This window comes from Peromyscus maniculatus, chromosome 12 (assembly GCF_049852395.1).
Source record: "Peromyscus maniculatus bairdii isolate BWxNUB_F1_BW_parent chromosome 12, HU_Pman_BW_mat_3.1, whole genome shotgun sequence".
Lineage (NCBI taxonomy): Eukaryota > Metazoa > Chordata > Mammalia > Rodentia > Cricetidae > Peromyscus > Peromyscus maniculatus.
This window is the reverse complement of record NC_134863.1, coordinates 27,433,829-27,458,210: the sequence shown is the minus strand read 5'-3', so window position 1 is coordinate 27,458,210 and position 24,382 is coordinate 27,433,829. Positions and strand designations below refer to the sequence as shown.

At 43.4% G+C, this 24,382-nt stretch overlaps 1 protein-coding gene across 7 annotated transcripts; it reads right to left on the bottom strand.

The window, feature by feature from the left end:
• Nucleotides 1–3,446: 3,446 nt before the first annotated feature.
• Nucleotides 3,447–24,293, bottom strand: Mix23 (mitochondrial matrix import factor 23). 7 transcript variants are annotated; one of them, XM_006975705.4, is made up of 5 exons: nucleotides 23,893–24,048; nucleotides 13,691–13,816; nucleotides 11,140–11,286; nucleotides 5,959–6,018; nucleotides 3,447–3,733 (listed from the first exon to the last, which is right to left on the bottom strand). In XM_006975705.4, exons 1-5 carry the CDS (start codon nucleotides 23,941–23,943, stop codon nucleotides 3,683–3,685), a joined length of 435 nt encoding a protein of 144 aa, XP_006975767.1. In that variant the 5' UTR covers nucleotides 23,944–24,048; the 3' UTR covers nucleotides 3,447–3,682. The 7 variants fall into 7 exon arrangements, with proteins under 7 accessions (XP_006975767.1, XP_076404928.1, XP_042115197.1 ...); XM_076548813.1 differs by lacking the exon at nucleotides 23,893–24,048 and adding an exon at nucleotides 23,483–23,723; XM_042259263.2 differs by lacking the exon at nucleotides 23,893–24,048 and adding an exon at nucleotides 22,759–23,420.
• Nucleotides 24,294–24,382: the final 89 nt, after the last annotated feature.

Sequence of the window (24,382 nt, the reverse complement as noted above, 5' to 3'; positions counted from 1 at the left end):
AACCTTACATGTTGTCTTTGGGGCACCATAGTACTTATTCCTGAAAAGCAAGCATGGGCTGCACATGGTAATGCACACTTGTAACCGCAGTACTCAGGGGGCTGAGGAAGAGGATTACTGCAAACCTGAGGCCAGCCTGGGCTAGTAAGACCCTGACTCATAGGAGCATGGCCAGGCATGGTGGTGTACACCTTTAATCCCAGAACTCAGGATGCAAAGGTCAGCCAACCTTTATGAGTGCAAGGTCAGCTTAGTCTGCATAGTGAGTGAGTTACAGGTCAGCAGGACGGCATTAATAGTGACCCTATCTCACACACATACACCCAATTCATTAAACTCCCAAGAGGATAGAAGCCCATTCATAACATGTCACATCTTTACACAAAGTATTTATTTTCTAAGTCACCATTTTTATCCAGTTTCTCCTTCTTCTTCCCTTTTCCCCCACAGAGATAAAAGCTAATCTTGCTAGAAATGACCATTTTCCATTTTCCTTACTTTTTCAATGTCTGTGCTTGGGACGAATTCTTTTGAAAGGTCAGTGGAATTTAGAGTATTCTGCAAGGCTAAGTAAATATCTATACAGAGATCACAAGTAAGCTATATGATTCTAATGTTTGATTAGATCCCCTAACCTTAGGTATGATGTCTTTATAATTTAAAATGGGAGCACTTTGGATGAATCTTCTGTTTACACATTATTCCTATTTATGAGACATTAGCAGACTACTGTAACAACACCAGCACAAACAAATTTCCATTCCCAAACAAACAGCTTTGAAGCACAACTTATATTAGGGAATAACAGGATGTCCATCCTTACAGTACTCCGAGTTTCAATATAAATTAAGTTAGCTTTTCAAAGGCGAGGACGTTATGTTCTCTCCCACCAGCACGATCATTTGCAATCCACACGTCACTCTCCCTGACTTCCTGCTCTTTATCTCTTGCATAGAACTGGAATGCATTTTGCCATTATCTGTAACTCAATTCCTTAGTATCATCTATCTCCCCTCAACAAATGGAAGCTTTTCAAGAGCAAGAATTTTGCTTTGTCACAATACTGGCTAGTAGTGCCTAGAATTTCTAAGACATTAAAGTGTTGGAAGAATTTGCAAGGTTCATCACAGGTGCGGCTTCACTTGCCTGTCTTCAGCCAAGTAAAAGACAAACCCACCTCTGAATGTTGGCATGTTGTTCCTCAGTTCTCCCAAGTGAAAGAAGCAAATCAAACTGTTGTGAGGCAGTGACCACACACAAGAGTGTCAGCGAGCAAAATCTACTTTCCAAGGCGGTAAAGGAATTTTATCTTCAACCTGAGGCTTTAAATGCTATGGACACAGGCTCAGTATATTCATTTACTCTTTCACTCCAAACTGAGGTAAATGCTTGGTTGGTGTCACACTTGATTAATCCAGGCACCCTAACATAATTAGATTAGGCAGGAAGCACTCTGGTGACAGATCTGAAGTCTGGAAAGATCATTATGACCTGGGCCGAGAAACTGAATTTCCCCGAGGAATATCATCAAGATCCTTGCTGTATTTTCATTTACACCCAGCCTTTTATCTTCCCCCATTTAAAAATTATTACAGATCAGCTTTATAGAAAAGATTTTTCAATATTATCTTTTAAGATAATTTTTTTTTCATTGAAAAAACTATGTTAATTGTAACCAACTCCCCCCACCCCACCCCCACACAGGGTCTATGTAGCTCTGGAACTAAGTAGACCAGGCTTACCTTGAACTCACAGACCTGCCTGCCTCTGCCTCCTGAGTGCTGGGATTAAAGGTGTGCATCACTACATGGTCTCTTTCTCTCTCCCTGCCCCTCCTCCTCCCCTTTTCACTCCCTCCCTCTCCCTGTCATGCTGGGGATCAAAGCCGGCCTCCTACTATTAGGGAAGCATTCTCCTGAGTGACACTCCCAGTCCTAAAGGAATATCTCAGTATCCCCAACAAACACCCACAGTAAGTGTTCTATCAACAAAACAGGACTGCGTACGCTGCCAGGGCTAACTTCCAGGAACATAATCTGATGAAGGTCGAGACGCTGCAGGCTCAGGCCTACCAGAAGCCAGACAAGCCCGAGCCATGTGGCTTGAGTTTAGATGGCGACTGTAAACAGAATCCAAACTGGCACCACTTATGTCCTGCTAATCACATCTGTGACAGCTACATTACGTGACAAAAGTCATGTGCGGATTAACCAACTGAGTTCAAGAAAAGCAGCACTGTGGGCGAGCTGATTACAAACCCTTTGAAGGCAGCTTGTCTGGCTCACGGCAGAAAAGGAAGTCAGAGAGACTGCCCTGTGTTGAGAAATGCGGGTGGCCTCTGGCGGAATGGTACCACACAGCCAGCAGGTACACAGGGACTTGGCTTCTACAACTCACTCACTCTACACCCTGCCACCAAGCTCAAGGAATTCAGAAGCAGTGTTCCCTGGGGACTCAGACAAACGCCAGTCTCACTCCAAGCTGGATTTCAGCTCCCACACCCTGAGCAAAGAACCCTGTCCAGTCCAACCTGTGTGGACTTTGGAAGCCTAGGACTGTGACACAGCAAATATTACTAGTATGACATTAAGCAGTGAAGCTGTGACGGTCTGTTCTGTGGCCTCTAAGCTAATACCCCACCCTACCATGTACTTTCCTTCACTGGTGGAGCCCTCTACCCAACAACAGGGCTCTTGTTAGTCATCTACCCCTTCCCATGGATGCTTCTCTTTTGTATCCATGAGAAACTATCAAGAAAACAATTCTAGCCCAAAGCAGTTTTATATGTAAAAACTAGATAAATGCTCTTGTTTTGTACTTTGAGACAAGGTTTCTCTGTATCGTCTGGCTGTCCTAGAACTCACTCTGTAGAACAAGCTGGCCTCAAACTCACAGAAATCCACCTGCCTCTGCCTCCCGAGTGCTGGGATTAAAGGAGTGCAGTACCACAGCCTGACTCAAATGTTTTTGTTTTGTGAGACCGGTTCTCACTCTACAGCACAGGCTGGCCATCTCAGCCTCCCAGGGGATTGGATTACAGGCACCTGTCACAATGCCCCTTTTTAAAAAGAAAAATCAGAATTTGTTTGTATATATAGGATCCAGCCTGATTCATTTTATTTTTTATAAGCATGGGTATTTTGGCTGCATGTATGACTGCATCACATGTGTGCCTGCTGCTAATCAGAAGAGGTCAGAAGAGGGCGTCAGATCCCCTGGGACCAGAGCTATACACAGTTGTGAGTACTGTGTGGGTGCTGGGATCAAACCTGTCCTCTGCGAGAACAGCCAGTGCTCTTAACCACTAACCCCCTCTCCACCTGATTCTGCCCCTTTAAAGAGGTCCACATCCATTCCAATCCATTTGTGAAACTCAAGCAGGCACAATGACCTGGAGAACCTGCTCTCTCAACTTGCAAAGCCACCAAATAAGTATATACACGGAGTCAGAAAATTATTTTAATAGTTACAAAACATTTTTACAGAATCAGTATAAAATAGCAATTGATTATTTTATAATTATGAGAATTAGATTTGAGGTCCTGGCTAAAAGGGGCTGAAGTCAACCAAAGGCCTTGGCCTTCTGGCTCGAAGACCATCCTCGGGAGCCTGCCCTGCTGACATCTGTCATGCTTAGTTGATGAGATGACCAGGTCTTTAGAAAAAAAAAAAACAACTCTCTCTACTCATTCTTTGGAGGCTTGAAGTGAATTCGGCAGCGTTCATTAAACACCTACGATGTTCAAACAGAAAGAGAAGTCATCCAGTCATCCTGTATAAACCAGGATGTAAATCCAGATCATAGGTTAGGAGGATGTTACCATCTCATCTAGGTCAATAGGCTCAGGAAACAGTAAGTTTCTTTAGCACACCAAATTAAGCACGATGACTAGACAATTTCAACGGCCATTTGCTGGCTGGACCTGTCTTCTGCTAAATTATGTGAATTTATGTATTTCTTGTTTTGTTCACCTTGCTTCCTAAAATCTGAAACAATGTAGTGTTAAGAGAATGCCCATGACTAAATGGGGCTATGCTACATAAAAATCTTGGTAGAGCCACTCATGGGAGTAAAAGGTTTAAAAATCGTAAGTTATTAACATTCATACATGGAAAGATTTCTGATGTGTGTTAAGAAAAACACATACAGAATACTTCTGTTGTCAACAAAGGAGACACACTCAATATAAGAGAAGACATAAGCATCTGTAAGTATGTCCCCCTCCATGTGGAAGACCTCAGAGCACGAGGCAGGTGTTCACTGGACACCATTTTGTCTTTATTTGCTTGTGTTTTGTTTTTTTTTCAAGACAAGGTTTCTCTGTGTAACCCTGGCTGTCCTCAAACTCGCTCTGCAGACTAGGCTGGCCTTGAACTCAGAGTTCAAGTGCTGGGATTAAACATGTGAGCCACCACCTGGCCACTGTAATATCTTTATTAAACACCCTTTAATAACTGTGTTTGTTTTGAATTTGGTTTTTGAAGCAAGGTCTTGCTTTGTAGTTAATATTGGTCTTGAACTTACTATGTATCTCGAGCTGGCCTCAAACTCACAATCCTGCTTCAGTCTCCCAAGTGCTGAAGTTACAGGCCATCATACAGTCAAGAATTACATTAACAATGTCTAGTCCATTAACATTTGACAGATTCAGACAAAAAATTCCATTATATACATTAACAATGTCTAATTTTTTATAAGCATGGGTATTTTGGCTAAATTTTGATTTTTTTTTTGTTTTTGTTTTTGTTTTTGTTTTTGTGGGCTAATGAAACACAGAAGAATATTCTCTCTTGATACTTAAGTGTAGTCCACTGTTGAGTGTCTTGGGAACACTTAGGTTTACTGGGAATGTAATCCCATCATATTGAGGAACACTTGGGATATCAAATACAAAATTGTTCACTCCCTCTACCATCTACCACACTTTCCACGCGCTGAAATCCTCTGGACTGGCTCTTTAAAGCCAGATATTCACCAGACCCCTCTCCCATCATAGTCCCAGAATAACATGACTTTTTCAGAGAAGGTATGCATAGATAAACATTGCCAAAAATCTTCCAAGCAGCATAGCCCTATGCTGGTGCAAGGACAAGTATAGGCTACATTTTGGCAAGGAAGACAGGATAAAGAAATGCCATAAAGCAGCCAATTTATAGTCCATAATTTATTCATGCCTTCACATGCTGTATTTTTCTTAAAGGTGGATGTAATTATGTAATGACACAGGAAATACATTGGCTACAAGTAGGTAGATGATGATTTCATTTATGACTTTTAAAAACAGTTAACAAGTCTGAACATGCATTACAAAAAAGCTGGATGGTTATATACCAAGATGCCAAAACATCACCTCTGCTTAATGATTAATTTTTGTGTGTGTGAAAATTTTGAAACAAAACTATTTCTACAACAAAACTGAAGAGATAAACAGTTACTAAATGTCAGAAGTTAGTGGCCAGCAGCTGGTCTCTAAGGTCAGAGAGATCCAGCTAGAGTGTGGTGGAGCTCATTTCACCTGTTCTTTCCTTCTCTGGAACTTTTTTACCTGAGTGTTTCCTCTCTACTAATGTTCCCTGTGTGATTACATTTATGAGACTCAATGAATATTAACTGACACAATTACAGAATAATGCCAGCAACTCTGGTTTTGGGAAAGTGACTGCACAAAAGGCTAATTGTAACAAATAACTTCTTTGAAAGTTCTCAGCTAACTACAATTAAAAACTCTGACTATATGTATATGCCATAATTAGTGTCAGGAGACCCACAGGACGTATGCAATCCGCTCTGTAGTAGGTCACAGAATCCTGCCTGCCTGTAAGCTGTAGTGCTTCCACACAGAAGTTAACAGCACTCATCACCCTCAGTGTTCCGGGTCCTCTGTCCTACACTTCCTGCCCCTCTCCAGTTGTCCCTTGCTGGTTCAGTTTCTCTACAGAACCAACATTATTTCCTACCTTCCAGCTCCTGTCATTTACCACTTCTTCGACATTTAGTTCTGACTGCATCCATTTCAACTGTAAGAAAGGAAAAAAACAGAAATTTTGAACTGTAAAGAGTTAAAACTATAACCCCAGTGCTGGGGAATGGGAGTGGGGTGGAGACAGGCAGATCCCGGGGAACTGCTGGCCAGCCAATCTAGCTAAAACTACAAGCTCCCGGTTCAGTAAGAGACTCTGCCTTAAAAAATAAGGTGGACAAGCGATTGAGGAATACATCAACCTCTGGCCTCACACACACCAGCATAAGCGACCATACCCACATCCATGACATCCATCACATCCAATATGAAGATAAAATAACATTTAGAAGAGCACGTGTAATAAACATTATATTAGTAAACTGTCCCTTTTGTTTGAGCTCTCTGAGACACTGGTCCTGGAAGCACTGCCCCTCCACAATTCAGACCCCAGCATGTCTATCTCAAGCTATCCATCCTCCAAGGCCCCGTGTCTAGGAATGGGCTGGCCTGCCCAACTCTGACAGGGAGGAGAAGAACAGCAAAGCAGCCCAAGAGTGAAAAGTTTCCCTGAAAACACCCGAAAGGAAACCATTTCTAAAGGACCCACTGCTTATCTCAGGACAGAAAAGGGCCTGCAGTGGAGAGTGGTGAGCTCAGCCGTGGAGAGAAAGCTCCCTGGGAACTCCAGCAGAGACTGCCTCCACTTCCTCAGGGAGCTAGCTCCTGCTGGGCTGTGAGGGCCCAGCTGGTGAGGTTATCTCCACATTATCTCCACCTGTTACAATCTCTTATGTCACGGGGGACACTCTGCTCTGCCTGGGACTCCTAATGGGAACTCGAGCTGACTGCCTCAAGGGAGCTTCCCCGACTGATTCCTGCTGGATACCGGGAGCTCCCAATCTGACGGTGTCACATACGGGATGATGGAGACGCGAGGATGCACTCGGAAACCTGGCCTCCCATTGTCCACTGCCACATCAAGGACAAGAAACATCTTCCGCACCCACCACTGCGGTGACAAGGCTAGCATGTGAGCAAGCTTCCCGGCCGGCTCTGTCCTGCCCTCTCTTGTCTACAAAGAGTGCTGACTGCTGAAGGTACAGACATCTGCAGGTGCTTGTGGGGATGGAAAAATTCTATTTCCCAAGTTCCATAGGACTCCCACCTCTGGAGGGGTACTACAAAGTCCAAGAAGTTAAGAAGTTTGCCTAAGACGAGCAACAGAAAGAAAAAGGGGGAAAAAACAAAACAAAACAAAACAAAAAAACGGAAATTTGATACCAATAAGGTACAAATAATCTTAATTTGCCACACTGTGCCACATATATGATTTGGATGCAGCTCTTATTTAAAGAAGAAACAATAAGTAGGTCAGAAAAATGTTAAGGAGGTGGTAAATCTGAGGGAACTTCTGGTTAAGAAAAGTTACAAAGAAAAAACTTTTTTTGGTTCTATTACTATAAAAACTCCATGAACTAGGAGGTGGTAGCGAACACCTTTAATCCCATCATTCCGGAGGCAGAGCCAGAAGGATCTGTGAGTTTGAGGCCAGCCTGGGCTATAGAGCGTGATCCAGGACAGGCACCAAAACTACACTGAGACACTGTCTCAACCCCCCCCCCCCGCCCCCCAAAAAAAACCCTGCATGAAATTGCTTTCATGTTGGAACATGAAACCTGGGATGATCTAGCTCCAAGTTTCCCAGGGTATGGGCACTCATATTTAGCTCCAGAATAAACTAGCTCATATTTGAAAAGGGGGATGGAATGAGGATGAGATTGTTTTAGATAAAAAGGATTTTATATAGTAAAAGAAAATTGGAATTTTCCTAGATGGAAAATATAAAAACAGGAACCCTAACATATAAAAGGCTTGAGTAGGTTGTACAAAGTTTGTGGAGGATGAGTCTTAAAGATGGTATGTTCGATAATTAAAGGTTATTAAATCCTAACCACTCACTGGCTTGTGACTAGAGATGCCAGTTGGTGTCTCTCATGCTCAGCGAGTGAGAGATTCAGAGCCGGCACATCTGAAGGCCTCTCTTGCAGAGCCCATAACCACACAGGAAGATACACAGCCGCATCCCCCACCCGCCGCAGCACTACTCACGGGTGCCCTACTGCCTGGGAAGCAGACCTTACATTTATTCCCCATCGCTTCCAAGCCCCCTCCCTGCAGTCCTTGTGGCCACGCCTTCCAGGCACTGAGGGCAAAGGGGCAGATGTGAGAGCTGAGCAAACAGACACAGTCACTCCTGAATACTAGGGCTTAGCTGAACTTTGTACTTCACTAGCAAGGGGAGCTCTACTCTGACTTATATGAATTAGCAGTCCTGCCCCACATGCCCTGTCAACATCTTTAACAAAATCCAGGATGTCAGGGTGATATGGCTGCTGCATGTTCACACCACCCCTGGCCAGGCAGGACCCACTGGGCTATCTGGATGGCTCAGCCTGTGTCCCTTTCCTCCTTCACTAGTTAAGCTGATGAATTAGTTGGAAAGGATGACCTTTTCTGATAGTGGAGGACAGGTTTGCAGTCATGCTCTCAAGAAATAGAAATCTCAAAGCAGCTTAGGCCCTGATCAACTTTGTAAAATAATATACAAATAATCTTGACTATCAAGGGATGAGACAAGAGCTATTTTAACAAGTTCACCATCTGGAGATACCAATCACTGCCCGATGAAAAAGCAAGTATGGAACAGAGACCTGAGCCGTATTCATGGACCAAGAGAGACACAAACACAGGTGGAGGCTGTCTCCAGGGAAACACTGAATTAGCAGAATAACTGAGAAAGCACAGCGGCCTGGCCCACTCACTGTGTGCCCCCGTGCAGCTGCTTAAATCTGCTAAACAAACGCCAACCAAGTTCTACAACTACTTAAAAAAGCAAGTTCCACATCGCCTTTTCAGTCACCTGACCCACGAGAACGATAAGCGGCCCACTGTGCTCTCTTAAGTAGACAACTGTATTGACAATTGTGCGGTGGTCATGGAAGAGAAGTCCCTGTTATTGAGAAACAGCCAATGGGGCCAGTGAGATGGCCAAATGGGCAGAGGTGCTTGCTGCCAAGTCTGATGACCTGAGTTCAATCCCAGGCACTCAAGTGCTGGAAGGAAAGAGCCACCTCTCCAAGTGGTCCTCTGAGGGTGCACACACACAAGTAATAACTGAAAACAAAACCCAGCATATCTAACAAGTGCCCGGAATCCTCCAGAGGAGAGTACGCATGTGCACACAGGTGAGCGGGAGGGAAGGTGAAGACTGTAAAGCTGTCACCAGCAAGGGGACGAGGCGAACATTCTGCATGGGAGCTCTTCACATTGCTTTGCACCTTTCTCTCAAGTTTGGAATTACATGAAATTACAGTGATACCTAAAACTCCCTTTAAAAAAGGATGGCAATGTATTCCATGTAATACACTATAGTCAGCTCTCTGTATAATCTATGAATTCAAGTAACTGGGGGTCAAAAATATTTTGGGGGAGAATCACACATGTAGCAAACCTGAATACTCTATATTAGCTGCTGTCAGCAATCGGTGAATGACGTAAAACACAAGGGAGGCTAAGGGAGGAAGTTAATGCAAACACTAAGCCACTTTCCACGTGGGACTCGCGAAGCTGTGGACTTTGGTCTCCCTGGTGGGCAGAGGGTGGGTCCTGGAACTGACTCCCAGAACACCAAAGCACAACTGTTTCCTTGATAAGCCACAAACGAGGGCTACAGAGCAATGATTCTGCCTCATTACCTGTACTACATGGGGGGCAAGCTTCCTTTCACATATCCCTGAGTGAGCACTTGACTTTTAAAATCACACTTGTTTATTATTTATTCATTCATCCATTCATTCATTTACTGTGTGGGGTGTGTTTGTGTGTCTGTCTGTCTGTCCACAGTGAGCAGGTCTGGCGGTCAGAGGACAATTTATGGGAATTAGTTCTCATCTTCCACCATGTGGGTTCCAGAGATCAAACTCAGGTCTTCAGGTTTGGCAGCAGGCATCCTTATCTGCCACTTAGCTGGACCAAAATATGCTCTGAAGTAAAACCACTGCAGGGATGCTGTTAAGTGTAGAAAGGTAATCTAGAGAGGGCCAAAACCCTTGCTGTCTACAGAGCGGGGTGGACATCACACTGAGGTGTTGACTACATTCAACTAGCACTGTTTTTATGGCTCAAGAGGGCAATAGCTAGAACTTAAGGAATCTGTATTCTATTTCAGCAGACTCTTACAGAATGAAAGAGGTAAATATTTTCAAATTCAAATTCATGAAGAAATGTTTCAAGTAAGCAGGCACAGATGTTTTTCACAGAGCTTCTGATATGGGGTTGGTCAGCAATGATGTTTTGTCTTTAACACTGGAAAACGTCACAGGAATAGAAATAAAATACAATTCCATGTTAATTTCCCTCTCGCTGCTGTATTGCATCTAAGTGTGGTATAAAGCCCTCCTGATAACAAGCCATTACTCTGCTGGCCATCTCTCCTATACATGTGTGCATTCATGTGTGTGTGTGTGTGTGTGTGTGTGTGTGTGTGTGTGAACACAAGTGTGCACATTGGAGTGGAGGACTGAAGTTTATGACATATGTCCTTTCTAGACAACACTGAGGCAGGGTCTCTGGATGAACCTGGTTCTAGCCAATTCTGGCTTGTCTAGCTAGCCAACTTGCCCAGAAGCCTCCTGCCCACCTCTGGAGGGCTGTGATTACAGGTGGCTGATACGCCACCCAGGTTCTTTTGTGGTGGTTTAATTTATTTGGGTATTCTGTCTGCATATTTGTATACCATGTACATGCCTGGTGCCCGCAGACACCAGCAAGGGAGATCAGATCTTCTAGAACCGAAATTATAGACAGTTGTGAGCTTATGTGAGTGCTCGGAATCGAACTTGGGTCCTCTGGAAGAGAAGCCAGTGTTCTTAAGCACTAAGCCATCTCTCCAAGCCCTTATCACCCAATTTTTTACAGAGGTTGTCAAGATCCAAACCCCGGTTCTCATATTTGCAAAACAAATAATTTATCCACTGATCCATTCTCCCAACCCTGTCCTGGTCATTTTTAAAAGTAATAACCATAACTTACCTGAAATTTTGCATATTAAAACTCTATTTTGAAGACTATGTTTGGGAAATCTTTGCCTTCAACACAAAAAGTCTGCTCAACTTACCTTTGTCTGTTCTTTTCTAAGTTGCTTTAATAACGTTAAGTCATCCAGGTTCTTTTCTCTCTCTTCTCGGAGATGTTTTACTACTGCTGAGGTCTGGGCTATACAGTTCTTTATAACTCTGTCCCTACTGACATGAGCTGCCATCAACTAAAGGACAAAGGAATGAAAAGAGGGAAATCACATTAACTTGTTAGATTTTAGTATTAGGAAAAAAATCGAGACTTCAGAGATGTTTTAAATTGGATCTTTAGAAGAGAACATGTTGGATTGTCCGAATCACCGAACAGCAGGTTAAGAGGGAAAGCCTGGGAAGCACAGAGGACGAGGCCAGCTGTCTCCTTCCACAATCCAGGCCAGGACTCCCACTCCTCCTTTCCGAGTGCCCAGCTGGGCTTCCCTGCCGCCTCCTGCACCTGTCCTTGCTCTCCTCGCCACTCCCCGACTGTGCTCCTGGACCCTACATCTACCCTCCTCGCCACTCCCCGACTGTGCTCCTGGACCCTACATCTACCCTCCTCGCCACTCCCCGACTGTGCTCCTGGACCCTACATCTACCCTCCTCGCCACTCCCCGACTGTGCTCCTGGACCCTACATCTACCCTCCTCGCCACTCCCCGACTGTGCTCCTGGACCCTACATCTACCCTCCAACACCTGCTGCTAGGCTCTCCTTTCTGTCTTTTGTGGTTGTTTTCAGTCTCCTGTTGCTAACAAGGGGAAGAGGCTGTGCACTAAGTGATGTGGAGAATACCTTAGTTACATCAAAGAAACATAAAGAATGTTATTTGACTATGCCATCAAAGGTCTTCTCAAAAACTTAACGTACTGATAAAGAAAACCGGAGGCACACATTGGTGGTTACATCAGTTTTGTCTGTTGATTGCAAGGAGAGCTGACAGAATGATTTCTAATAACCCCTTCTTAGAGTAACCATCCAGTAAACAGCCTTTCTCCATCTGTCTTGGGTAGCAATGTGTAACGGTCACGGTTCAAGATCCTGTTACATTCACACCTGTGGAATTATCTAATTTTTACTTTTGAGATTGGAATTTCTAAATTCATGCTTTATATGAGCTCCTATATCCTTTCCTATAAAGAAGGGTCACCATTAGGGAACGCAAATGTTTTCTTCAGTCACAAAAGCTGGACCAGGAGCTAACGTAAGTCAGGGAGACTGCGAGCAGCAACTTGGATGTTCCAGACTCCTCGAAGGAGACAACACTCAACAAAAGCTCTTAGTGACTCTTACTGGCTGGGCGCTCTGCAGGCCTCCATCTCCAGAGCAGCATGATTTAAAATCAAATAATGACCAATAATAATGACTTTGGCAAGCATATTAAAATACATAGACCAGCGCTTTCTTGGTTCACTAATCTTCTACAACTCTATGAAACTAAGGCAAAAGGAAGTCATTCAAAATGTTCAGTCACCACCCTAGGAAGCAGCAGATGTGAGATTTGATCTAGTCCTAGAATTCATGTTGCTAAGCATGATACTACCAATCAGTTTGCTAACAGAAGACTGTAAATGGGAAGAACTGAACAGTAGGGATCATACAGGTAGCAGGAAGGAGGAGAGCATCCTAAATTGATCACATATTGATCACTTCTTTAGTCAGACACCAAGACATAAGGGAACTGTCAAACATCTCATGGTTCGTTAGGACTTGGACCCACCCTCACTCAGTGACTAAATCTTTATTAACCACACATCATCCAATTTCCTAAAACCACAGTATTTACCTGACTGCTCAACAGAATGACATACTTAAAAAAAAAAAACCACAACAACACAACCTAGATGCCAGTAGGTAGTGTTCTAAATTTAATTCATATAAATAAGTTTGTCCACAAAATGACTTTTTTCCACACCTGAAAACTGTACTGGGGATTTAAATAATGGCTTTCCTCTAACTAGAAATCCACACAGTAAACTTGTGGGTGAGAACATAAAAAGGCATGAGCTATTTGAACTTAACTTCCAACTTAATGGAGGGCAGCAGCAAGCCACAGTAGAGCTGTGCCACCATTTCCTTTTGCTTTTGCAAATTCCAAAGAGGACTCAAGCAGGTACTGAGCAACCCCACCCCGGAGGCGTCAACACATCTGGAAGGGGGATTTACTAGTATCTGTGGCTTTCTCAGCCCTTTCTGCCACATGCTTCCATTCCTGACATAAAAAATGTGAAGGCTTTTCACTCTTCCTGCCATTAGCTGCCTGGACTCTTGGTATTCATTCATTCAAGTCCTCTCTCTCTCACTCCTGTCTTGACTGTTTCAAGGTCCTTATGGTTATAAATACTGTCTATTTAAGCAAAAGGCCATGCATGCATAGGCCAAAACAACTCTGCTCCTACTCTTTCCAACCATTTCTTCAGATTTGTGCCTATGCCACACACTGTCTGGGGCTGTAGAAACCTTCAAGTGTCCACAAGGAAACTTAAAGATGACATGAGCTCTTCACAGTTCAGATACAAGTCAATTAACTTCTTCTTTTGTCTGCAAAGAAAGATATCAAAGAACCACAAAAGAGAAACTCAAAAGATACACTTACAGACTCATAAAGTTGTTTACAGGTTTGGCTGGCATCAATTTTCCCTGCAAAGGAAGCTGTTGGAACCGTAGTGTTTAATTCATGTACTATTCTGTCATCAATTGTCCTCATCACCTTGAGTAATTCCTATATATATTTAAAATAAAAAAAGAAGAATGTAATCTCAATGAAGTGTTCAGTGATGAAAATTAAATATTTAAGCAAAAAGAAAAAAAGTCTTGGATTTTTTACAACTCTTTCATATATGAGGAAAACAAGCCAAACAGAGCACAATCGAAGCGTCTTTATCACAAGGCTACTGGGTAGGATAGGGAATAGTCATTCTAACAGAGGGCTGAGTCTAGCTTCATGGCGCAACAGTGAAGCCCACTGTCTGGAATGATACCCAGCAAACCGTGTCTTCCAATTCCAGCACACAGCCAAAGGGGTTCTCCGAGCTGCACACCACAGGCTCTCTCTCCACAACCAGGAGTGCCACTGCTCCAGTCCTGCATGGGCAGAACCAGGCAGCTCACAGACGGGAAGCAGCACACTGCCAGCCTCACCCCGAAGTTCTCTGACTTCCTAAACTATGGCTGGAAATACTTTTGTGATTAAAAACAAAGCAAATTTTCTTTAATTCACTGAACAAGTAAGAATTAGTTTTAGCTTTTCTTTAGTAACCCTGGTTCACATTTTTCAAGGCTCTACTTTCCAGGAAAAGGTCCCCAACCCACAAAAACCCAATCCAAAGAAAAATAATACCAAAAGTGATTTATTATTGCTGAGTGGCTGGGGATGCTGCTCAGTAGTAGAGCGCTTGCCTACCTCCTGAGAGGCCCTGAGTTTCATCCCCAGGAACTTACCATGCCCCATAAGAGAAACGAAGAGAGAGCTCTGGGTGCCCTGCACAGCACAGACCAGCCCCACTGTGAGACGGCACTTCTCACACCTCACGAAAGGAGCCAGGCTGTCTTCAGTGAACAGAAAATGGGACTGAGTTTCTAACAGTATACACTTCTCTTTTTTTTTCTTTCTTTTTGTTTTTTTGAGATAAGGTTTCTCTATATCTTTGTGCCTTTCCTGGAACTCACTCTGTAGCCCAGACTGGCCTCGAACTCACAGAGATCCGCCTGGCTCTGCCTCCCGAGTGCTGGGATTAAAGGCGTGCGCCACCACTGCCCGGCTCCTCTTTATTATTATTATTATTGTTGTTGTTGTTGTTTTTCTGAGACAGGGTTTCTCTTTGTAGTCCTGGCTGATGTGGAACTCACTCTGTAGACCAGGCTGGGCTCAAACTCAAGAGATTCTCCTGCCTCTGCCTCCCCAGTGCTGAAATTAAAGGCGTGTGCCACCACAGCCGGGCTACACTTCTGTTTTTTTTATATACTCCCCACACAAAAACCATCACTTTCACTGAAAACCTGCTGAGAAAACAATTATTTCCAAGTTAGCCTTTAACCTTGACACGTATTAGAGGACGCTTCACCAGACCATCTCCTCCAACACACCCCTTTCTTTCCTTTGCCGAACTAAACCCGACTGAAGCCAGCACGTGCATTTTTTCCTCTCATGTATTAAAAATTTTCCTTATCATTAGTGTTACCATCTGTCAAGCCTCAGGATGTCCACAGATCTAGAAATGAGCTTAAGCTGGACTACAGAGGATTACTGGCAGCAGCACTCCGCAGGAACTTGTGAGATTGGTTCCAGTCTGCCAAAGGAGTCGTTTCTCTTGCTTCTGGCAGAAGGGACATGGCGGCAGAGCCCACCAGCCTTCGGGCTCCCTCCGTCCCCACTCGGGGTGCTTGTTTCACAGTTCCAAGTCCACACCAGCCTCCTGGCCCTTCCTTCCTCCCAGCTACTCATCTTCCTCTCTCCCCCCCATTCCCTAACTCTCGTTATGGTCTCTCACACTCTGTCTCTGTCAATTTCTCCCCCTCCCCCATTCCTGGTCATAACCAGTCTTCTTTCTTTCTTTTTCTCTTATTCACAGTAAGAACCTTCCCCTTAACCTTACCAAGTGGCCATTTCAGTGATTCTTTACTGTGCCCCCTCACATACACCTTCCTTTTAGAAAAATTTGAAAAAACATTTAATTACCCATTAGTAATTAACCACTAATTAACCATTAGTAATAGGTTTATTTTTTATACATACTTGTGAATATTTTATGAAATTGGGATACTATGTAACATGTGCTCCATTTGTAAGCGTCTCCCAGGTTCCTGGAAGACATTTTTAATAATTCTATAAATACTGTCTGTGAAGGAGTCAAGGGTGTTGCCAATTATAACCGTTTTGTCCATTTAATCAGAGCATGTAATGTAAACTATGTCCTACCACTAATTCACCTTAAACGGCTGAATACGTTAATAGCCTGCTCATGATCTCAATACAGAAACAAAACAGCCTCCACAATATTCCTAACACAGACTAATAAGTCACAGGAAAGGACTTGTGAGAAAGCCCAGCAGATAAGGGCACCTGCTGGCAAGCCTGATGACCTAAGTTCACTCCCCAGACCACATGCTGGAAGGAGAAAGCCACTCCCACAGGCTGACCTCTGACCTCCACTCACTTGAATGCCATTGCACAAGCATTCCCTTCCCCAAATAATAAACAAAACAAACACTGAAAACAAGGAAACGCCACAGGCAAATAACACAAAGTCCATTACTTTGTCTCCTTTTCCTGTGTCTACTTTTGTTGATAGTATTCTCCGCAAACCATAATTCTTAGGGGACAATCTCAACATAGTCCCTGGGCAACTACCATTTCAAATAGTATGCCATATAATGTAGTAGTAGTATGTTCATGAATAGTAAATTCCAAATAATGAGTCACTTGTTGAGTCAAAGAGGAAAAAAAAGCTGGGTGTGGTGACACAGGCCTGTGAACTTAGCACTCAGGAGGCTGAGGCAGGAGAATCATGAGTTGGAGGCCAGCATGGGCTACATAGCAAGATCCTGTCTCTAGGAGGGGAAAATGTAGCAGACAAAGGCAACCTAACCTCCTTCTACAGGACTGCTTTTTTCCATATCCCCCTCTAACAACCTCCTTCAAATTCTCTTCCTCTGTACACAGTGAACTTATTATCTTCTGAGGCCGGGTTCCAATTGTACTTTTTGGATGGTTTTCTTTGGCCAGGAACATTCTCAGCAACTTTCTCCTTTGAATAGTACAGCAGTGATAGTACCAGAGTTCATCCTTCTACTAACTCACACTGTATGGGGTTGCTGACAGATAGAGAAGTACTGTGGGAAAGAGAGAGATAATCTCATGGAATGAGATATGATCAAATTGGGGCTCAGAGCTATTTTGGGCAGGGAGACGAAGAAATGCCTGACAAAGACCAGATGTTCTCTCTTGTGTGCAGATTCTAGCTTCAAATCTTACACCAGCATGTTTAACTGGGGTGCCTGCAGAGGACAGAAAGCTGGAAAGGGGACATCAGAGAGAAGGAGGTGGGACAGTAGGGCACAAGGGATATGGGAGTCGAGGGGAGAAGCCTGGGGTTTAAGCTAGAGCAGGATGGAAGGCAGGCAGAAGACAGGCTAAAGGGAAGTGTTAGCCCAAACTAAGACTTAGGAAAATTCCCGATTGGAAGCTACTTTATAAGTTATTTAAAAATATAGTTTGTTTTTTAAAAGTTTAAAGGAGCCGGGCAGTGGTGGCGCATGCCTTTAATCCCAGCACTCGGGAGGCAGAGGCAGGAGGATCTGTGAGTTCGAAGCCAGCCTGCTCTAGAGTGAGTTCCAAGACAACCAAGGCTATACAGAGAAACCCTGTCTGGCGGGGGGGGGGGGGGGGGGGGTGTTTAAAGGAGGTACCCTGAATGGGTGGGTAGATAATGGTCTTCCCAGAAGCCACAGATTATATAAAAATCCCAATGCCAACTGTAGGATACCTACTATAAGCAGTGAGGCCCTAAAGGCCCCCAAAATAATACAAGTTATTATCACTACTCTTGGCTGCCCAGCAGACAACATGGTAAGACCCAATTGCTGAAGACACCAAGATGGGACTAGGTACAAAGCATTCTCCCTGTTGACTAGCTTTCACAGTGCCAAAAGGTGCTATGAAGGCTCCTAGGGAAGTCATGAACAATCTTGCCTCGCTGTGGGCCTCATAAATTACAATAACAACTTGCCAGGCAAGACATAACCAACTGTTTCCTGATTGGATTTGAGACCTGCTCCGCAGAATTCATACCGGGTACTGTAACCTTGGTTAAGAAACCATTGCTAAAGGTCATGGCCCCTAAAAGGGAGCCTACTACTGTTCTTTTTGCTAAATGAACATGTTGTTAAGATGTCTTTTAAACACTTAGGTTTATACTCATAGACTAGTGCTGTTCTGTCTTCATCAGAGAAGCTTCTTTTTGCAGTGGGCCAAAGTCCTGACAATAGGTGACTACTGGCTGCTTAGTCCTAAAATCTGTACCACTCACTCCAAGGCTCAGACACCACAGAGAAGATGTCAGAAGAATGTAAAAGCCCAAGGATGGAGAAGAGCACTGCAAGACAGTGTCTCCTTGACATCATCAAGGCAGAAAAGATCAAGAAAGAGAAAGATGAGGAGGAGGAAGAGGATGATGATGAGTAGGTGAATTCTAACAGTTTTTTTCTTGTCTACAAAGCATTTAACCCCCTGTACACAACTCATCCCTTTGAAATAAAAACTGAAATATAAGGCTGTGTAAGATTAGTTTTTAGAGTTAGAGAGGTGGCTCAGTGGTGAAGAGCACTGGTTGCTCTTCGAGAGGACCCAGGTTCAATTCCTAGCACCCACATGGTGGTTCACAACCATCTGTAACTCCAGAGGAATCTCACTCTCTCTTCTAGACTCTGAGGGCACCAGGCACATGTAGGTAGTACACAGACATAAATGCAGGCAAAACACATATAAATAAATATTTTTTAAAGATTTGTTTTTAAACCATACAATGTAATATTTCTGTACAATTAACAAATTACCAAATATGTCTTTAGGTAACCCTGTCCTGGTGGTATTTTTAATAACCACTAATCTTGCCTAGTACAGTCTGGGGGTTATAAACTGGGATGGAAATTTATAGCAGGTTTAATATCATTAAGAGCTCAAGAACTACAGGAATGCCCCTCATGATAGCCAACTTAAAAGAGAACGTTGAATACATGAGAAAACACAGTGTAAGTTGAGACTCACTACTGGAGGGTATGTTGCAGGATTTTAATATTTTCTGAGAAGCACAGAAAATGAGTGAAATGCTCTAAGAATGGTGGAAACTATATGACCAGATTTGTGTCCTGAAAGGACTGCCTAGAGAGTGGACTGGACACTAGCACAGACGTAAGGAGACTGGCTGGAAGGGTGACACAGCAATCCAGGCAAAAGATTATGCAGCTTAACAGTTGATGAGCTTTTATTGATGCTGAACTTTAACCACGTTTGCATTTGAATACCGGCTATAACTTAATCATGATAAACAAATCCTCCCAATAAAACAATGTGGACATACTATTCACGCCTTTACACAACAATTTTCGTCTGTATTAATTAGGTACTTTGCATTAATTGGGTAATGAATCTACCTCTTTAAAAATGTATTAGTGTAGGGGGGTGCATATATGCCATGGTGAGCATGTAGTCAGAAGACAGCTTTGTGGATTTGGTTCTCTCCATGTTTATACAGGTTCTGGGAATCAACTCAGGTATAACAAGGCTCGTGGGGCAAGCACTTTACCTGCTGAAGTATCTTGTTAGCCCTGAACCCACCCACTACTTCTGCAATCTTATCAACAGAATCTACAAATGAGGGCTGCCAAGTAGACTATCTTCCTCCTTTCTTGTGTTCTAGTGGATCACCAACCTATGATCTAAAGTCGGGCTTTTGATACAGCAGACACTAGCATGTGAGGTTATTTAAACTGAAATTTGTAATTTAAAACCTTCAGTTATGGGGGCTGGAGAGGTGGCTCAGTGGTTAAGAGCACTGACTACTCTTCCAGAGAACTTAGGTTCATCCCCAGCATCCATATGGGAACTAACCTTTGTCTTTAATTCCAGTTCCAAGGGGACCTGATGCCCTTTACATGCTAGCAAAATACCCATACAGATAAAATATAAATAATTCTTAAAACCTTCAATTACAGCAGCATATTAACAAGCTGAAGAGCTACATGTTAGCACCAATACTACATGAAGACTGCACAAATGTAGGACATTTCTACCATCACAGGGAGCTTAAGTGCACAGAGCCAAGCAGGTGAAGGTGCAAGTTACACAAGTCTGACAACCTGGTTCAATGCTGGAACCCACAGAAAGGTGGGAGGAGACACAACTCCACAAACTCTCCTCGGACTTCCACACGTGCACGGCCTGTACGCTCCCACCACGCACACATTCACACAATAGTAGTTTTAAAAAGAAATAAAAAATAATATCTGAACTGATGACACACTTGCCCCAGGATTGAGAATTTTAAGTTATTAAATTTTATAGATTACGAAAAAGGAGAAAGAATAAGAAAAGACTATAAACATCTCACCAGGGCCATTTCCTTCCAGTGGAAGAAGCATCAAAGCCCTTATGTCACCTCCAGGAGGACCTAGGACAAAGGCTGGGGGTTTAAAGTCAACCCAAATCAATTATGTGCACCCGAACAAATATTCCTAATAGAAAGAAAACACTCTGAAAAGGAACAGTGAGTTGATTCTGTCCAAGCGATATATGACCTGGGTCTCAGCTGGAGAGAAAGGAAGGTCCTTCAAAGTGACAGGGGCAGGCAGGAAGCACGGAATTGACAAGGACATGTGTTCAGGAACAAGTCAGGCCTAAGGAACGAGGGTTTAAATACATGACCCATATGGAAGGGGAGGTGGGAGAGAAGCATCTGGGGATAAAAGTACAAGTCAAAGATTCTGTCTAGAGAAACTTTAGGATCAGGTTCTTGAAAGGACTGACACACGTTTAGATCTTGCACATAGCTTAGATTCTAAATTCAGAAGAGAAGGACACAAAAGTTACTCATGAAAGGAGACATCCCAAAGCCGCAAAAATGACGAATCCCACAGCCTCTGCCTCCAAATTGCTAGGATTAAAGTTGTGAGCCACCACGCCCAGTACAAAAGTGTATCAAATGTCATCATGTACAGAGTGTAACACTTGACAATGGTTATAAATGACTGTTACTGGTCTGTGTACTTATGGAGCTATACTTTCCATCATTAGAGTATTCTCTTTCTACTTACACAGCTTCACAGACATGTCTACTGCATCCCAGTTGTATCAAGAAGCCATGACAAGGATTGACTTAAACCTATATAAGGTTTAATTATGTTCATATATGTGCAAGATAAAGTCACCTGTAACACACTTGTCAGAATATATCCCCACTGTTAAGCAGTGCATGACTGTACAGGAAATGTACCACATGCTATTACCTCTGCCTAGAACTCAACAAGTATTACCTAAGGCCCAATTCAATTGTGACCTCTTGAGTTCTTTCTTTATGAGCTCTTAGGCATTTTATTCATAGCTCCAGTGTCTTCTACAGGTTTGAATCCTCACTTAAAGCTCCTCATGTTATACCCTTTCCACCATGGTATCTCCTAAAGCTTGGTAGCTGGTAGATACCTGGTGTGGCTAAATTGTGTATATTGGAGTGAACGCTAAAGCATTTTAGAAATGAAAGGCTAGGCAGTGGTGGCACACGCCTTTAATCCCAGCACTGGGGAGGCAGAAGCAGGTGGATCTCTGTGAGTTCAAGGCTTGCCTGGTCTCAAAAGCGAGTTCCAGGAAAGGCGCAAAGCTACAGAGAAATTCTGTCTCGAACAAACCCCCTCCAAAATGAAAGTTAAATGGAGGTCACAACCAGGCACATCTACAATGTCAGCTACTTGAGAGCCTGAGGTAGGATTTCTTGAGCCAAGGTTATTGGGGCCAGCCTCTATAACAGTGAGATTTTGTCAAAGATATACATACATACATACACAGATACATACATAAGTGGAGGTCAACAGGGCAGGAACCCTAATTTGCCATAACTGGGGTCCTTATTAGAAAAGGAAGAGACATTAGTGACCCTGCTCCAACTGCACAGACACAGAGAAAAGGTGTGAAGGCATGGAGAGAAAATAGTCATCTGCAAGCCAGAAAGAGACCTCATCAGAAATTAAACCCAACTCCAATCTCCCAAAACTTCGGGAAACTACATTTCTGTTGTTTAAGCCACTTAGTCTGTAATAGTTATGGTAGCTCGAGCAGACTAAAAAAAGTACCCAATAAATTTTCAAATGTATGTTAAAATGAGATTTGAAGCATTCAATTTTACATTTTCTTTTTTGGATTCTATTTCACTTTGAAGATAGGGTATTTTCTGGGAGTGCTACAATGCAGGGGGTGGGAAGATATAAAGTTAAAACTCTTTAAAAACCTTTTAAGCTGAAAACACACAGCTGTGTGAAAACAAAACCAGAATAAACTAATAGTTGGAACTGGACAGAAAGGCACAGAAATTGTCCAGGAAAGCCCATCAGAAAACTTTTCTATTTTGATGTTGATAGAAGTTTGCCTTACAAGTATATGTCAGCGTCAAACTATGACAAGTACTTGTAAATACCTGTTGACTACATCATATGCAAAATATAGCCCTCCAAATTAGTAAGTAAACACTGAACTCCAAATAATGATATGCATGCAGCCTATTTAAAAGTACTCAATTTTTGCAACTGACTTTGAAACTCCTCAAATTAAAAGGTAAACTAAATGGATTGAGAGGTGAATAAATAGATATATAGTCAGAGCTAGAGAGGTTAAGAACACTGACTGCTCTTCCAGAGGACCTAGGTTCAATTCCCAGGACTCACATGGCAGCTAATAACTGTCTATAACTCCAAGATCTGACAGCCTCACACAGACATACATGCAGGCAAAACACCAGTGCACATAAAATAAAAATATGGTCAGGGCAGATATAGCAAATCACTGACTACAGAATTTAGACAATGGCTACAAGAGCATTCACAGTACAATTCTTTCAACACCTCGTAATTATGGGGTAAAATGCTACCTAATATTTACAATAAAACAAACAAACAAAATACCTTAAGTTTCAGTTTCTTTCCCCTGGTATTCAGTGCAGGGCTTTCCATAGTTAGGAGATTTACATACAAAATGATCTAACAGCTCTTAAGAATGTAAACTCTGATTAACAATTTGAGAATTCCAGTCAACCATGTCTTACAATTTTACCAAATTCATCTAAAATTAAAAGTTGTCGTAACATTTTACATTATTATAGCATTTTCATGGATGTTCTGGTCCTATCGGTGAAGAAGTGCAAAAAAAAAAAAAATGCTTATTTACAAGGAGGTTTAAAGACACACTAAGGCCCGTTCTGGGGAATCAGGTGTTTTGACTTTTAACTCGGATATTAATTATTAAATCTCCTGGCAAAATTGTTTGTCAAATAAATTGATTTGATGAGGTTTTCTTCAAGAATACCACTACCTACAAACTACTCAAAGTACTAAGATTATTACAACTAAGTAAGTCAACGATGACATGTGAAACGAATTTTCACTCTTTAGCTAAAAATACACTTTTAAAGGTTGTGTGTGTGTTTTTTTTTAAATTCAACTCTAATAACAGAACACGTCACCGGTAACTTCCGTTGCGAATTGATCAACATCCAGATCATTATTTTTGGATTCTTTTAGTACAAAAAGATACATTTTTTCCCCTTAAGTGCCAGGATCAAGAAGGTAATAGCACAGACCAGATATTAGAATTAACCCTTCCTCTAAGCTTCCAAATATTCTGCCTCACCGAAACAGGGCACCATGCCAAATGCTTTGGTTTATCAGCTAAACAAGGCTTCTTTCACTTCTTCCTCTCCCACAAAAGCTCAACTCAGAAGTGGGCGAGGACTGGCAGAAGCTGGGCACTAAGTTCAGGGAAGTGCTGAACTGTTACAATCCCTACCCACGGCTTCCGAGCTCGGCTTCAACACTCCGGAATGAGCCGGAGGACTTCAGTCACCTCCCTGCCCTGAGCAGCTTCGCTCTCCAAGGCCACCCCTAGCCCCCATGACCTCCAGAGGTGCCCCTAAAAAAGAAAAGCTCGGAACCGCCAGATTTCCCCACAATTTGCCTAGACTCCCTCCCAGGCCAAAGCGCGAATTAGGATCTGGGGACAAAAGGCCGGACCAGCTCGCCACGTGAGGAAAACCTCATCACCTGGAACTCGGCGAACTCTTCACAGTTCACACCGCCACTGGGCGCCGCCATATTGGACGACCGCGAGGACCCCGCCGCTGGCCAATCACCGCGGAGCAGAGGTGCCCGCGGTGCTGCCTGACAGCAAGTCGTGGGAGAGCCGGGAGCTAAGAGCTGGGGGGGCGGGGCTCGCCCTCCTCCAAACCTTTCCACTCGGCTCCTAGAGCATGGGGGTGCTTGTGACGGAGGAACGAGACCCCGAAGAAGCCATCGGAAAACTACATGTTCGTTTTTGTGTTTTTTTGTTTTAAATAGCTAAGTGGCCAGCACGCCCTAGGGCTCTGGGCTTCGAGCCCCTCCGCGCGTGTCACTCGGCTGGTACCGTCCTCAACCACACTACTCAGCACCGCACAGTTGGCAGGCATCCATCCCCCTTTCTCCTCCGTCTTCATGCCCGGGCAGGCAAGGCGCCTGGCCTGGCCCTCCACCCTTCCCGCACGTCCCTCACGCC

Excerpts from the sequence above, each read along its gene's own strand:
- Mix23 (XM_006975705.4), bottom strand. The coding sequence starts at position 23,943 with ATGGCGGCGCCCAGTGGCGGTGTGAACTGTGAAGAGTTCGCCGAGTTC. Across the intron at positions 11,287-13,690 it reads GTAAACAACTTTATGAGTCT|TTGATGGCAGCTCATGTCAG; the intron begins GTAAGTGTATCT and ends TTTGTCCTTTAG. Across the intron at positions 3,734-5,958 it reads TAAATGACAGGAGCTGGAAG|GTGTTTAATGAACGCTGCCG; the intron begins GTAGGAAATAAT and ends TGAACATCGTAG.